Source organism: Antrostomus carolinensis, unplaced genomic scaffold, assembly GCF_000700745.2.
Source record: "Antrostomus carolinensis isolate BGI_N321 unplaced genomic scaffold, ASM70074v2 scaffold4153, whole genome shotgun sequence".
NCBI classification, from domain to species: Eukaryota; Metazoa; Chordata; class Aves; order Caprimulgiformes; family Caprimulgidae; genus Antrostomus; species Antrostomus carolinensis.
Window position 1 is genome coordinate 1 of NW_010305698.1, and position 15,140 is coordinate 15,140.

At 41.4% G+C, this 15,140-nt stretch overlaps 2 protein-coding genes across 2 annotated transcripts; both read left to right on the plus strand.

Moving 5' to 3' along the window:
• Nucleotides 1-241: 241 nt before the first annotated feature.
• Nucleotides 242-1,982, plus strand: SMIM8 (small integral membrane protein 8). Its single transcript, XM_010164851.2, has 3 exons — nucleotides 242-271; nucleotides 541-682; nucleotides 1,627-1,982. Exons 2-3 carry the CDS (start codon nucleotides 563-565, stop codon nucleotides 1,783-1,785), a joined length of 279 nt encoding a protein of 92 aa, XP_010163153.1. The 5' UTR covers nucleotides 242-271; nucleotides 541-562; the 3' UTR covers nucleotides 1,786-1,982.
• A 3,192-nt stretch (nucleotides 1,983-5,174) lies between these two features.
• On the plus strand, nucleotides 5,175-13,461 carry CUNH6orf163 (chromosome unknown C6orf163 homolog). Its single transcript, XM_010164852.1, has 5 exons — nucleotides 5,175-5,322; nucleotides 8,273-8,367; nucleotides 8,908-9,015; nucleotides 11,557-11,759; nucleotides 12,963-13,461. The coding sequence occupies exons 1-5, from the start codon at nucleotides 5,175-5,177 to the stop codon at nucleotides 13,459-13,461; spliced, it is 1,053 nt and encodes a 350-aa protein (XP_010163154.1).
• Nucleotides 13,462-15,140: the final 1,679 nt, after the last annotated feature.

The window sequence follows — 15,140 nt, forward strand, 5'->3', positions numbered from 1 at the left end:
GGTCCTGAGCACCGTGTCTCCTCGGCGGGGTCAGCCCAAGGCGCGTTTACTTCACCTTTGCTCAGGTGGCGTCTTGCAGGTGACCTGCCCCTTGTGTGTGAGAGTGAGACCCGAGTCCTGGGGCTGCTGGGGTGGGTGGATACAGTGACTGCACCACAGTGGGGTGTGGGCGGGCCTGTCACATGTTAAAAAAATGCCCTAGCATTGTCTTTTTTGCCAGTGGTCTGAAGGCTGCTACTCTGTCCACGGGTAGCTAAAGCCTTAGCCAAAGGCAAGTAAAAAACCCCAAGCCCGTTATCAGGAGATTTACATTTGCTGTATAAAGATATGCATCTCCAAAAGTTCATTTTAGCATGCACAAAATTGAAAATCAGTGTGCTTAAGCTGGGAATGTTAGGGAACAGCAAAGGCAATTGTTAATGTTTACACAATCAAAAATTCATGGTGTAAGAAGACAGGCTGAGCGTGAACTTGTATTCAGTGAATGTAGTTCTTTCAGTTTTTTATAAAAATTACATATGTTTTTCATTCTGTTTTCAGGAAGTATTCAACTTTAATTAAAATGTCTTCCACCAAACCTCCAAATGAAAATGAAACACCCAAAGAGAGAAAACCAGGACTGAGGAGTGTTAAAACAACTATGCTTTTCCGAGCTGTGAACCCAGAGCTTTTCATTAAACCCGTAAGAGGCTCATTCTGAGAGGGGATATACTTGGAGAGACATGGTTGCTTTAAAATAATAATAGCAATTCTGTGTGCGTTATATAACCAAGTCTTGTTATGCAAACCACTCAGTAATGTAACTAAAAATATTTTCACTTTTTTTCCTGCTATGATTGTTAAGAGCCCAGAACGTTACATTATTTATCCCAGCTTTTATTTCACTGTTACATTATCTGATTCTTTTGTACCTAGCCAAGTTGCTTTCAGAAACACTGTTTACAGGCATATTACCCATGTAATCTGACAGTTTAAGTAACAGGAGTCCTCTTTAATATTTAAAAGGGAACAAATCATAAAAAATCAAGCTTTTTGATATGAAAGGAGGGTATTTTTGGTAGCTTTTAAATAATTTGGATTTTTCTTTTTCTTGCTTTTGTAATTAAGTTGATGACACTCAGGTTTTATTTACACTAGCAGAACCCAGCAAGCCTGGATGAAATTTTGTGCATATAATAAAAGTAGATGTTGTGATGATAACACACGATCTGTTTTAAAGGAATATGATCAAGGTGGCTTGGCAGGAGCAGGGTAAGTTGTCCCAGTAGTATATCCAGATGAATTCTGTTACAAGTTTGTAATAGTTACCTTTAGGAATTGTTTTTGGCTTGTTCATTCATGCTCAAGCAGCATTTGCAGCCAGCAAAAGACAGAGCACTGGCAATGCAATGAGTTGTCTTTTTCGCAGGAAATTCCTTTTGCTGTCAGAAAATCAGCTCTCCCTTCTTGCTGCCTATTAAAGTTATTTGGAGCAGTCTACAAGAAGGCAATGATGATTTTTGTAGATGTCACAATAGTTTACTGTTCACTTCCTAAGCTAAGATTGAAGGATGTAACGTTTGTAATGAATGAAAAATGTTTTGACTAAAAATGTGTACTATTTTTTTGTTTGTTTTTTGTGGTCAGAACAAGCCTGTGATGGCGTTTGGACTCATAGCAATCACCGCCTGCGTGGCCTACCTTGGTTATTTGCATGCGACAGTAGAGAATAAAAAGGACCTTTATGAAGCCATGGACAGTGAAGGGTCCAGATACATGCGGAGGAAAACTTCCAAGTGGGACTGACAGTGTCTAAGGAAGGACATTGGCACATCAGTCACAGAACTTTTCAAGGCAACTACTACGTTTTTTTTCTCTGTCCATTGAAATAATGGATAAATGTCTTTCTTCCTATTTTATCCAGTTGAAGTTGCTTTATAAAATGCCATGCCTGTACAAATAAATTGAAATTAAGATATATATGAACATTTAAGATTTTAAGAGTTGTTGTCTGCAATCTCCATAGTATGTCAGAAGATACACAGTTAACTCAGACTGCAGCCAAGACTGGTAAATGCCTTAGAAATATACATGATACTTCAGCTCACTTCTCTCTTTGCTTTGATTAAGTGAAAACACAGGTTTGTCTTTTATTTTTTAAACAGAAGGCATTATGTATTGTATGTGCAAAGAAGTAGTTGATCTCTTGAAAAGTTGATATTTAACAGTGGTGCAAGTGAAATAATTTTAAAGCAAGAAAGATGTGATAAAGCAGTCATTGAAGGGTTTTATTTAATAAAGGCATTTGTAAAATACTGGCCAAAATAATCTTTGGATGCTAATATACTTGAAATAATATATTTGAAAAAAATAAAAATCAGTAGCTAGATAGAGGGGAAAAAGTGAAGCGAGTGTTTCTGCCGAGAGAAAGGCGGGAAGAACTCGGCCATTGCTTTCCTGTTTGGCAGCAGACAGCGGATCAGTGAACGTACCAGTATCAGCTTGCCAGTCGATACCTGTAACTCCAGAGCTTGTAGGGTGTTCTTGACTAGTCAGCAGGACTAGTTTATTTAAGCTGTATTCGAAAATGGAATTTCTCTATATTGCAAAGTACATTATGCAACATGCATTTATTATAGGTTACTGAACTCAAAATAAGGAATGGAAAGTCTAAAATCAACAACAGACACAAAGAAAAGAATGTATCAACCGAACAAGCCCAGTCTTGCCAAACAGCCTGGCCTGTGGGTTGGGGGTGACCCTCACCTGTGTGCTGGTTTCTGCTGCTGTAAGTGTGGCTGCAGGGCAGGTGGGCGTTGTGGTGTTTCCTTAGCACACGAGGTGGTCCCCTGTGAGCCTTTACCCTGAGCAAAATGTATGGGTGGGTGCTTTCCTGTTCGGCACTGAGGCCTTCTGTGAGTTTCTCCAGCTACTTCTGTGTGCCTGACATTTCCTAGAGGGTACCCTGTTAACCAGATTCCAGAACACGGGGTGGGGGAGCACATGCCAGGTCGTGCCCTTTTTCCACCACACACCCTTATTTATTCTGGTTGCATTTTTCCATTCAGCCCCTCATATTTGCAGCCCCATCAAGGGCTCCCAAGCAGCTCAGAGACCTCTTTGTTAACCCTCTTCTGGCCAAGGTGGCTTCTGTCAGACCAAAGAAGAAAGAACATGCAGGGACATCTGCTTTGTCACTCTGGGAATTGCTTTGGGTTTTGTTATTGAAAGATTTTGTTACTGAAGATAAAAAAGGTGACCACCTGCCTTGAGGGTCAGGCAGTTGCTCTATGGGTTTTCCTTGTACCTCTCTCTAAATCCTTCACTTTGAACCTGTGATTTTCCTCCTGTCCATGTTTTATAGTTACCTGTATCCTAAACTCAGATGGGCCTTGATTTGGCTGCCTCCTTCCCGAGAAGGGAAGTGAGCTCTACCTTTAGTAAAGCTATAAAAAATAGCATTTTTACAGCCTTTAGAAGCATATTCTCCTCTGTGAGCCTATCTGCCTCACAACAGCAAGGTCTTGAAAGCTTGCAGGTGAGGACACTACTTGCCTTTTGGTGGGTGAAGGAGTTTCCAGGTGAATTGATCAAATATTCAGAACTGTCACATGCTGTGCATATCCTGTAGAATGTTTTGTTTAATAGGATGTGATGGATCTTTAGAATTAATCTGTTCTTTTAAGAAGGGTTACACAGGATTTTAGCTCTCTTCAGTTCATTAAAATGTGTAAGTCTCCTATGTTTGCATGAATTTAACTAAATTATTCAAAAAACAGTAAGCATTTTACTGTAAGCAGTAAAGTTTTACAGTAAGCATTTTAACCTGTTTTTCTGCAGGCCTTCAAAATACACGCTTTGATCCTTATACCTGCAGATGATTTGATGTGAGATAGCCCAGTCTCTCATTTTCATATGTTTGGGAATAATGCAGGATTTGGGTTCTCAAAATTTTGAATTATGATTTGTGAAGTTAACGTGGATCTGGAAGTTACTGAGGGAAAAGGAAGGGGGATGGATGAAAGAGGAAAGGTGTGGGATGACCTGGGCAGGGTCTCGACGATGTGCATGCCAATGGCACTTGATAGGAGAGCTGTCTGAGGGGGGGGCCTCTTATCTGTTGTATGGAGTAAAGTCCTGTTAACCAGGTTAGTTTAGAACTGCCCAGGACGAAGGAAGAGTGAGTAGTTAGATGTATTCTTATTTTAAGGAGCTTCTCCATATTTAATTTGTGGCAGCTGCTGTACAGGTAACTCTCTTAATGCTACAAAAATTATATATAGAAAGGAGATAAAGCAGTGCAAATAGAGAGAAGAATGTAGTAAATTAATGGCTGTGATAGTATCAATCCTGGCATTTTCTAGTTTAAGTACCTGATTTATATACATAAGAACTATGTGTGTGTAGGGGTTAAAGGGAAAAACCCAACCCAAACACAACTGCATCAGTAACAAAGTTTGTTTGCTCAACTCTGAAATCACGGCTCCCCTTATTCATCTGGAGGACAAGCAAACAGCACCAATACAATTTCTTCTGTTCTATTTTTCTCAATATCATCTTCAGCATAGCAGTAATTATCCACAATGGTTTGTACCTGGCTTGGCAGGAACTGTGAGTCAAAATGATTTCCTGTGCAGAGGCTCTTTCAGGTTTTTGCCAATTCCTTATTGTCTGTGCTGGCTTTCATATTTTTACCAAGAAGAGCAACAAAATGCTGTGTTTCTGATATCTGAGACAGTAGCTATTTTACTGCTCCTAAAACCTTAGGCTACATGGTTTGAATAGGAATCATTAACATTCAACAACAAGATGCACGGGAAAGCCAAAGCGTGCCGTGCTGCTGCCTAACTATTACCAGGGTCAGTTAGTTCTTTGTGAGCAAAGCCAGCCCTGCCTAGTGACAGTTGCTATGGAGGGAGGTGTAGTAAGGCTGGAAGGGTTCACTTCTACAACCCTCCCACACCATCATCGGCCTACAGCATGTTACTGAATTGTCAGCACGTGTGAATCCTAATCTGAAGGCAAACTTTTGGCGAACTTGGTGAATAGTAATGGTCAGTGATTTTTCTCTCTTCGCCAGCTTGCATGTTTTCTGTAGCAACAACAAGCATTTTGCCTGCAAGCAAGAGATCTATCAGGAATAGAGTTCTGGTGCTTTAGTGACTGTATTACAGAAAAACTATTACAATACCACAATGATTAGAAGTCCTGATCTGGACTCCTTTGTTTGTTGTGCCATATGCTCAAAAATAATAGCACCACCTCCTTCCAGCGCTACTTTCCATCGGATTCGGGAGTATAGGCCTTTCAGAACACGGTATTACACTCATCGTGATATACTGGGTAAGTATTTGTTTGTTTCTGAGATCCTTTCCTCACAATCTGAGATTTGGGAAGAGTCAAAGAGCTGTTGTATCCACCTGTTTTTGAGAGTCATGAAGACATTCGCATCTTGGTAAGAAAAAATTGCACTTACCTTCTGAATATTAATAAATCCTGCATATTCAGAGTGGGGAGAGGGTCAGCCATCCTGTAGTGCATGAGGGCATTCAGATTTGGGCGTAATGAGGTGTGTAAGAGAATTAGCTGTAAGACCGTTAGCAAAAGTTTTGTAGAGCTCATGTAGTTTGGGTAGAACTATGCTTGACTTAACATTTGCAGAGAAAGTCCCCTCATCCTTCAACAGGACACAGCTGGGATGTTTTATCTTAAATCCTATCTTCTTATACCTGATTCTGGCTGCTGACCTTAGTTTGAGGCTCTGTAGAGCCTCTTGAGGTTTGATTTTTTTCTGGCGTAACACAATCATAACCTCAATGATGAAGGAAAGCATATGGTAGCATTCATATGTTTGAGGATCTAGGAAGAATCTGAAATATCTTTATCTGCAACATCTGATTGTCATAGAGGCTTATCAGCTGTGTAAAGTTTTGTAGAAATCATGTGCATTTTAATTGATGTGCATTGTGAAGAGGAGTGTGCTTGGTTTCAGTTTTAAACAATATAAAGAGATTGTCAGTGTACTGAGAGCCTTGGCAGGAGGGCGAGTGCCGTGCATGTCAGAACGTGAGAAGAAATTGTATTGGTGCTGTTTACTTACAAGAAAGCTGGGGAAGGACTTTTCCCCAGTCCTTCCCCAGGACTGGGGAAGGCAGTTAATGACAAAACTAGGGGAAATGGGTTTAAACTGAAAGAGGGCAGGTTTAGATTAGATATTAGGAAGAAATTCTTCACTGTGAGGGTGGTCAGACACTGGAACAGGTTGCCCAGAGAAGTTGTGGATGCCCTCTCCCTGGAAGTTTTTAAAGACAGGTTGGATGAGGCTTTGAGCAACCTGGTCTAGTGGAAGGTGTCCCTGCTGATGGCAGGGGGATGGGAACTAGATGATCTTTAAGGTCCCTTCCAACACAAACCATTCTATGATGGCACACACAGTGTAAAACATGTCCAGAAGGCCAGAGACAGTCTCCTTTTAAATTATTTTCTCTTTACCGCTTACTATAGTGGACTGGGGAAAAGCTATATAGTCAGAGCACAACATGCTTGTTGTTAAGATTATGTACTGTTGGGCTTCTGTTTTGCAGAGTTTAATCAGTTGACCCCTTTGGCCCCATGCTGCTACTGTTTTCCTTGTACTTTGTGTCAGCTCCATGAGAGGATTCTGCCCAGCCATGTGGAATGGGGAAGAAGACTGGAGTGAAAGACCCTCCAGTGGTTGTGGGAAAGCCAGATTTCCTATGGCTCCATTCCTTTTTCCCTCTATAGTAACCCAGGAAAATGTGACTCTGTCCCTGTCAAGCACAGAGAATGGGATCTAAAGCCATGCCCAGGCTTAGCCATGAGTAGGAAAGGCAGAGGGGGAGGATCTGAAATCCCACTGTTGGGGGGGCATTTGGGGTTGCAAAAAGGCATCTTTATCCACCTCCCTCTGCAGTGGCTTCTCTTCTGGGCAATCCTTGGTGCTGAAGACCAACCTTTCAAATGACTTAGCAAGTCTACCTGTTTGCTTTCACAGCGTGTCCACAGGAGGAAATGGTGATACTAACATTAGCTTCCATGTCGCTAAAGGGAGCAGTCCTGGCCTAGGCCCTGTGAAGTGGTGTGGCTCACCTCCATGCTGCTTTGCTGCCCCTTTCTAGGAGTGATTACCTGTGCTCCTGCAGCACTGGGGCTGCCTGGGCCCCGGACAGACACTGCAGCCCTAGAGACAGAGGGATTGCTCTCTATGTGTGCGCTCTCTTCCAAACACCTGAAGTCTTCCGCCATATCCCCCCTCTCCTGAGAATATTTATTGTGTGCCACTAAAGTGACGTGAAGGCATCTGAGGGTATCTCGGGGCAAGAGACAGCACAGAGTTTCTGAAATCCTTTCAGAGTCCAGCACAGAGCCACCAAGATGATTAAGGGAGTGGAGCATCTCCCTTATGAGGAAAGGCTGAGGGAGCTGGGTCTCTTTAGCTTGGAGAAGAGGAGACTGAGGGGAGACCTAATTAATGTTTACAAATATGTTAAGGGCAAATGTCAGGAGGATGGAGCCAGGCTCTTCTCAGTGATGCCCAATGGTAGGTCAAGGGGCAGTGGGTGTAAGCTGGAACACAGAAGGTTCCGCTTAAACTTGAGAAGAAACTTCTTTACTGTGAGGGTGACAGAGCCCTGGAACAGGCTGCCCAGGGAGGTTGTGGAGTCTCCTTCTCTGGAGACATTCAAGACCCGCCTGGACGCCTTCCTGTGTGATCTCATTTAGGTTCCTGCTCTGGCAGGGGGATTGGACTAGATGATCTTTCAAGGTCCCTTCCAATCCCTAACATGCTGTGATTCTGTGAAGAGACCTCACTGAAAGCCTTGGAGGACTCTGAGGGCACAAGAAGCCAAGGAGGGTAGGGCACCATTTCTCCCGTAGCATGTAAAGGGAACAAAGCCATCACCCAAGCTGCTGTGAGGATCAGTTGCAGACAGAACTGGGTAAATCATTCCCAAGAAAGCTGAGGACTGACCTATTGCTTGTGCTGTGTGGATGACCATCAAGACAAGGAGTCAGGAGGGACACCCATGATGCTGTCCTGTTCTGCAGCCTTGCCTAGAAAGTGAGAAGTGGGTTCAGCACCTTATTACATTTATGGAACTGCACAAGCAATAATAATTATGTTTTCCTGTATGTGAAATGAGAGAGCATAGTTTTTAGCCTTTTGATTTTTAATTCAGCTGCAGAGCCACACAAAGGTGTTGGATGAGAGGCACAGGTTTCTGCACTCTGGTTGTTTGCTGTGCATGATCCTCTTGTGTTCATTGTGCAGAGATCGGAGCAGACATTCAAAAAAAACAACAGGAAGATAAGGAGGCAGAGATACAAGAGCGCATTGAAAAAATGAAAGCTGAACTTTGGTCTCAGGTATGTTAAATTATGCTCCTGTCATTTAAATTATAGTGATTTTTTTGAATAATTGCTATAGCGTAAAGACAGCTAAAAAAGAACTTTGAGGTCACTGCTATAGAGCTGTCATTAATTTCAGCTCATCCTTTGTTCAGATTTCTGTGTGCATGTATTTCTCCAGTTTCTGATCATGACAAAGCATACTTTGAATTAATAATAAATTTGACATCTGGTCTGAGAACGGCCTCTAAAGCACACAGAAATTAATCGGTTGTTAAAGCTGTTCCCCATAGCGCTATGTAAGATTCTGAAACCGCCCTTTGTGTGATATAGACACATAGTGGTTACAACTCACAGCTCAGTGCTATTGTGTGGCCATATTTTAACAGGGATCACTGCAATGGGCCAAAATGTATTTTGCTGTCTGGTTTTAAATTTAATTTGCTCTGATTTTTACCCAGAAAATACAGAACTATTGATTATGTAACCTGTGTTTCATCTTAATAGGATGTTAATAGAATGTGAGCTGCCATACTTAAACAATGACTTGTTTTAAAGGCTGAAATGCACAAGGAAGATGCAGTGGAAAAAGCTCTCAAAGAGGCAGCCGCTAAGCACAGCGCATTTGTACAGGACCTTAAACAAGAACTTGAAAAGAAATTACGGGTATGAACCAGTTTGCTTTCATTACTGTGGGAATTGCCAGCATGACAGAACCATGGTTTTGACAACCAAGAATGTCATTCTATGTAATGAAAACACATGGCTTTTTTTCTTTTAATGCTCGCCATAACCAGGACCTTTATTCATCTGACATTTGAACTCTAGTGGAAGGAGAAGTCCTTGGCCTGAAAGGTTGCTGTGTTTGTCTTTGTGCTAAATGAGATGTGAGCTTGAGCTAGCTGGATTTTTTTAATTCACTTTCAGCATGTTTCACACTTTTTTTTTTTTTTTTTTTTTTTTTTTTAGTGAATGAAGTTTGTGGACTTTGACAATTCCCTGTCAGGCCTTGATTCAGCTAGCCACTGAACCTGATTAGGTGCATTTCTTAAGGGCAGTTAAATAAGGGCTTAACTAAATCAGTCCTGAAGTTTTGTGCCCATTGAAGCTAGAAAGGTGTATTTAACTGATTTACTGAACCTGGACCCTAAGTGGGGTGGAGGAGAAGGAAAAATTAATTCTAATACAGAATGAGCAGAGTTACATGAGGTTTGCCATACACTTTTTGTACACCCAACTATAATCTCTGTGTTCTTTGTATTTTTGTGGATACTGGTGGGTTGTCTACTGCTGACAAGTGGAGCTACAAGTAATAAGACCTGCCTACAAAAAGGCTAACGAAAGCCATTTGAGCATTAGTGGTGGTGGAACAGGCACATCAGCACTGCTGCAAAAAGCCATCCCTGAGGCTATCAGCTGAAAGCAGTTGTCTTTGACCCATCCTACACATAAAAACACTTCAGTCACTCATTCAGTGTGACATCTTGTTGGCTGCCACTGTTTGCTTAGACAGATGCTGAGTAAATTTTCTGCCACCACCTCTCCAGGCTAGCTGCTAGACAGCAGTTACCTCACTGTTAAGACACCTCTGAAAATGAACACAAAGCACCAAATAGAAAATATCTTGCAATTACTTTAGTTATATCTGCCTCTTCTTTTGTTGCAGCTGTAGAATTCTGTATCTGCTCCCTAGTCCTTAGTCACTGGAGACAACGTTATCAGGACAAATGGTACACGTTCACATCCTGAGCACTCAGGTCTATGAAGATATGTAATAGGCTTATAGCAAGTAATTGAATGGTTAAAAACAAGGAACTGAGCTTCTGCCAACTATTGTTGGCAACTATTGTTGGCAGATGCTATGACAGCAAAAGACAGAGCTCCTTTGGAAAACAGCTCCATAAAATGGAATGAACTGTGCCAGAAACTTAAGACCACTGTAAACCTCCCTGCTTTTCCTCTTGAGATGCCAGGCACATTGCTTTGACTGCCTGCAGTATAAACAGATAGCTATTTAGAAACTTGTACGAAATAAAATTCCAAAGCAAGACACTCCAGCAATTCTCAGTGCGTCCTTCATCGACCAGTGGGAGGCTGCAAGACTAAGGATGACAGGTGTTAGGCAGACTGCGTAGTGCCTGGCTGAGGCGTGCTCGGATGCTCTAGTGGTAAAAAGCCCTGTGAAACAATGCAGAAAGCAGGAAGACTCAGATCCAGAAGGCAGTTGCCTTCCTTCCTCTATATATATATATATATATCTGAGCCTTTTCTCAGATACCCAAACAGCCATATAAAGCATATGCTAAACACATACAGAAATAAAAACCTACAGTTATAGAATCACAGAATGGTTTGGGTTGGAAGGAACCTTAAAGGTCATCTAGTCCAACCTCCTGCAGTGAGCAGGGACATCTTCAACTGGCTCAGGTTGCTCAGAGATCTGTCCAGCCTGACCTTGAACGTTTCCAGGGATGGGGCTTCTACCACCTCTCTGGGCAACCTGTCCCAGTGTTTCATCACCCTCATTGTGAAATATTTCTTCCTTCTGTCTGGTCTAAATCTGCCCTCTTCATTTAAAACCATTACCCCTTGTCCTATTGCTATAGGCCCTGCTAAAAAGTCTGTTCCCATCTTTCCAAGATCTAACCAGCCAGAGCTTTCCCAATAATGTCTTGCCACTTCCACAGAGAATGCACTTGTCAGGGATCTTGGAAAGAACTGTGAATGGTGGCAAAGCAGCATAGATGACTGAGCAGTGAGTTAGGTGGGTTGGATTGCTGTCCTGGATGGTCAGCTTTTGCATGGCCTATAATGGCAACAGAGGTATATTGGTATATATTGAGTTTTCTGAGATTCCAGATGTATATATGTCCTTACAGGCCACCTAAGATTAGTGTTGTCGTACCTTTATATATCAGCCTGAGCAGTATCTTGCTGACAAGCATACCAAGGGCCAGGCTTCTTCTCCATCTCACTCTAAAACCATGCCCCTGGCTATGTGAGCTTGTGAAGAAAATATATTAGGGAACTTTTTGTGCCTTATGTAGAAAACATGGATAATGGGGAATGATGCTACAATAAATCACTGTAATTGCCCTGTAATATTTTCCTGAATTCTGTTTTGCTGGGCTTTGCTGGGGATTGTTTAAAGACAACTGGGCAATAAGCTGTTATCACTACTTAAATCTACTTTTAACTTTGCTTAAGGAAGAGGTGAGGAAAGCAAAGGCAGAGATGCAGCGGTACATGGAGGATGAGCGGAAGAGAGAGGCTGAAGCTGCAGAGCAGCGCATGGCTCACAGACTTCAGTGTGCCCTCATGGAGTGTGCCCGGGAGAAGATGCAAGCGGTGGCTGAAGCCAGGAAACAGGAGAGGGAGGCAGCCCTGAAGGAAGCAGAGAGACAGTACAGGTACTCTTAGTGTTTCCCCTGACTTGGCTGGCAAACATACTCTGCTAAAGAATATGATGGGAATTGCATCAGCATGGCTCAGATGGAGGTCTTCTTGGACAAGATCGATAGACCCTTTAGAAAAAAATGTATTTGGAAATGTCAAGTGACCATCAAAATTTGCAGGTTCACTCTCTTTTGCTGACACCCCATGTAGGAATAAAACATATTTTGTTCCTAAAAGCAAGTATCACAAAGCCAACCAAAGATCCAAAAGTTTTGCTTTTTCTGGCTGATTTAGAGTTATTAGTAATAAAGATCTCGTGTGTTGTGCCATTCATGACAGCTATGCAAAACTGAAAAAGATGTATTCATATGGAGATCTGCAGGGCGCAGGAGATCCTACCCATATAGATTAAGCATTGTGAATTAAACAGATTTGATGTCAAAATTTATTACCTTCATTTTTACTGTTAAAACATGCTTTTCCTGACAAAGATAAATCACCTTCCACATAAACTTAGCTTGTCTCTTTAACTTCTCATGTTAGCAGAGTTCTGCAAAATTATCTGCAGGAGGGAGCAATAACAGAAAGCAGAAATCGTTTTCTCTACATTTAAGTATTAGGCTCAGTAACCTTAATGGATGCCTGATCCACCATTCTTTATGTGTCCCTGAGCCAACTTTGGTGAAACAGCACCCATAATGTTTTGACTACATAACATAAATTATATGTTTTATACTGACATGCTAGCACAAAGATGTTGTCAGCACCACTTAAACAAAATTACAGATGAATCTGTAGTCTAGAAATCAGTTCTTAAATTTCACTTCAAGACAACATTTTTACTTTGGGGCAAATTGTTCAAAGTCTGTTTGAAAATCAGTGTGTACTTAAGTGCTAGCTCAAAGAGAGACCTCAATGAAGAGTGAAAGCTTTATTTTTAAATTTTATTTTTCATTTGGAGGCAAGCATTGTTAAATTATCACTGAATGCAACACATGCAGAAATAGAATCTTCTGCAGCTGCCTTTCTCTGCATCATTAGTGGCCTTTTACCATATTTTGTTTCAGAGGTCCTACATCAAGTTCTGGTTTCATGTATATTTATAGTTGAATAAGAGAGATTTTACAACAACCTGAATAGATTTAAATGGTTTTAAAATAATCTTTAATAACACGTGTCCCCCACAAATATTTTCTTCTTTTTTGTTTTTTAAACAGAAAGCACTTAGAGCAACTCAAAGAAGAAAGTATGTTAGCTGAGGAACTATATCGTAAGAGTATAGAGCAATTAAACAAAGAAAAACATCATGAGATTAATATTGCCCTGAGTCTCAGACAAAAAGAGGATCAGATTGACACTGAAAAACACCTCAAAGCAGCAGAGACCCTATATCTTGATGAGATGGAAAAAGTGATGATTACGCTGAAAGCAGCCGAAGAACAGGTAAAGATTCTCACACAAAAACTGGAAAAGATGACACATTGGAAGGACAGCCTGGAAACTGAAATACAAGAAACAAGACAAGCTTTTCAAAAGTATATTGATGCCACATTTCCTAACCTGTCCCCTGGACAAGCAGATTTTATTCTGCCATTCAGAAAAGCATTTGAGCAGAAGGACGCCCCAGAAAAAGCAGAGGACAGTGACAAGGAATATAAGAGAACTAGTATTGGAAGTGTGAAATTCACAGCTGTGGGCAAACGGAACTGCAAATAAGTGATGCTGAAAAATAAATTAATCTCTGTTGGCTGAATTATATGAGTGTAGTTAGAACAATACAGAGAAGAATAACCACCACTATATTAAATAATGATGAGCCATGCGTAGAATTTATGCATTAATTTTTGTTTTACAAATGCTGGGGCAGAGGTTGGAAAATGTAGCACTTGAGGAGCTTCCCACTGAGAACCTTCTTGAGAAGGAAAAACTCTGAAAACCTGATCAAAAAATCTGTTGCTTAGCTAAGCATTGGCGCTTGGACTGCAAGGACTGTTGGCTCTGCCCCTGAATACTCAGCTGTGGAGTAAGATACACAAACTTTGAACAACTGCAGTTGGATTCCATGATTGACAGGGTGGTTGTTCTATCTAACGGTGTGTATGTCTGTGTGGAGTACTTGCAGGTGAGTGGTTACATGACTGGAAAACTCACCGAGCTTGAGAGACAGCTTTTGGGCAAAAAGCGTGTGCCAGCAGGTAGGCAAAATAACTTTCCTGTGGGAGGACTCAAGTTTATCTATTCACATGTGCTTAAAGCCTGCATGGTTTAGGCCAGCACAAATACATAGACTGGGTCTAAGATTCAGCCTGCCTGAACATCTGATTTGTCTTCCCTGTGTAATAAGACTTCTCAACATTCACTTAATACTCATTAAGGCTTTGTGTCCATCTCATTTGTTACCTGTTTATCTGAAAACAGTGTACAGCATCTTGAGTGTGAGATGAGGAATGTAATGGAGCTCATCTTTACTGTAGGTGATAGAAAGAATAATATGGTGAAGAAAACTCCATAGGTATTTTGTTTAAGGGAATTTTTAAGAGAGCAAACTGTGCAGCCTTCTTTTCCTCATGCAGGAAAAAAAAAAAAGCAAGCAGAATAATGTCACAGATATCCATCACTCTACCAAAGTAAAGTGAAGACAAGTGAAGTCACTGGTTTCTCGTGGAACAGTTTAATTCATATGAAATACTTTGAGCAGATATTTCACATGCTCTGGCACTATTTCTGACCTAAATGCCTGTAAAACCTTACTCAATGAATTGTGGAAACTCTTTCTATTGAGAGCTGATGGTCCCTGTTCACTTCCCCTCTTACACTCCTGATAAAAAGAATCCAAACTTCATGTTCACAGTTGTCTAATCAAATGCATAAACTGTGCAGAGCCCAAGATAAAACTCATGTTTACATGTTCAAAGTTCTTCATCAGTCTGAAATACTCCATAAGCTCTAAAAACCATCTTTTAAAGAAAACATTTACATGTGCATTAAGCATAAAAGTCTTTTGAAACCACACGAGTGAAATACTGGAACTAAAGTACTAGCAGCTGCATCGTGAAGCACCTAAAGCTGAAGCTGATGAATGTTGAATTAGCTGATTAAAGGCTCACCTCAGCACAAACCACAGAGCCCAGAGGTATAATGGCATCTGGGGGAACCCCAACAACCTAGTTAGAGGAACAAGCCTTCAATCCCAGGACATCCCAGGGGGGAGTCAGCCTCATGGGTGGAAGTGAGACCCATCACCATCAGTCAACAGGAGAGGCTTTCTGGAGCACCTTGCAGACTGAGGGTGGATATAACCTGGAGGTATGGGACTCCTTATGGGATGCAGGGAAGAGCATTTTGGGATTGTATGAGGATTGTACAAAGGCTTATTATGGGATGTTTAGGGAAAG

Excerpts from the sequence above, each read along its gene's own strand:
- CUNH6orf163 (XM_010164852.1), top strand. The coding sequence starts at position 5,175 with ATGATTAGAAGTCCTGATCTGGACTCCTTTGTTTGTTGTGCCATATGC. Across the intron at positions 9,016-11,556 it reads AACTTGAAAAGAAATTACGG|GAAGAGGTGAGGAAAGCAAA; the intron begins GTATGAACCAGT and ends ACTTTGCTTAAG. Across the intron at positions 11,760-12,962 it reads GAAGCAGAGAGACAGTACAG|AAAGCACTTAGAGCAACTCA; the intron begins GTACTCTTAGTG and ends TTTTTTAAACAG.
- SMIM8 (XM_010164851.2), top strand. The coding sequence starts at position 563 with ATGTCTTCCACCAAACCTCCAAATGAAAATGAAACACCCAAAGAGAGA. Across the intron at positions 683-1,626 it reads CAGAGCTTTTCATTAAACCC|AACAAGCCTGTGATGGCGTT; the intron begins GTAAGAGGCTCA and ends TTTTGTGGTCAG.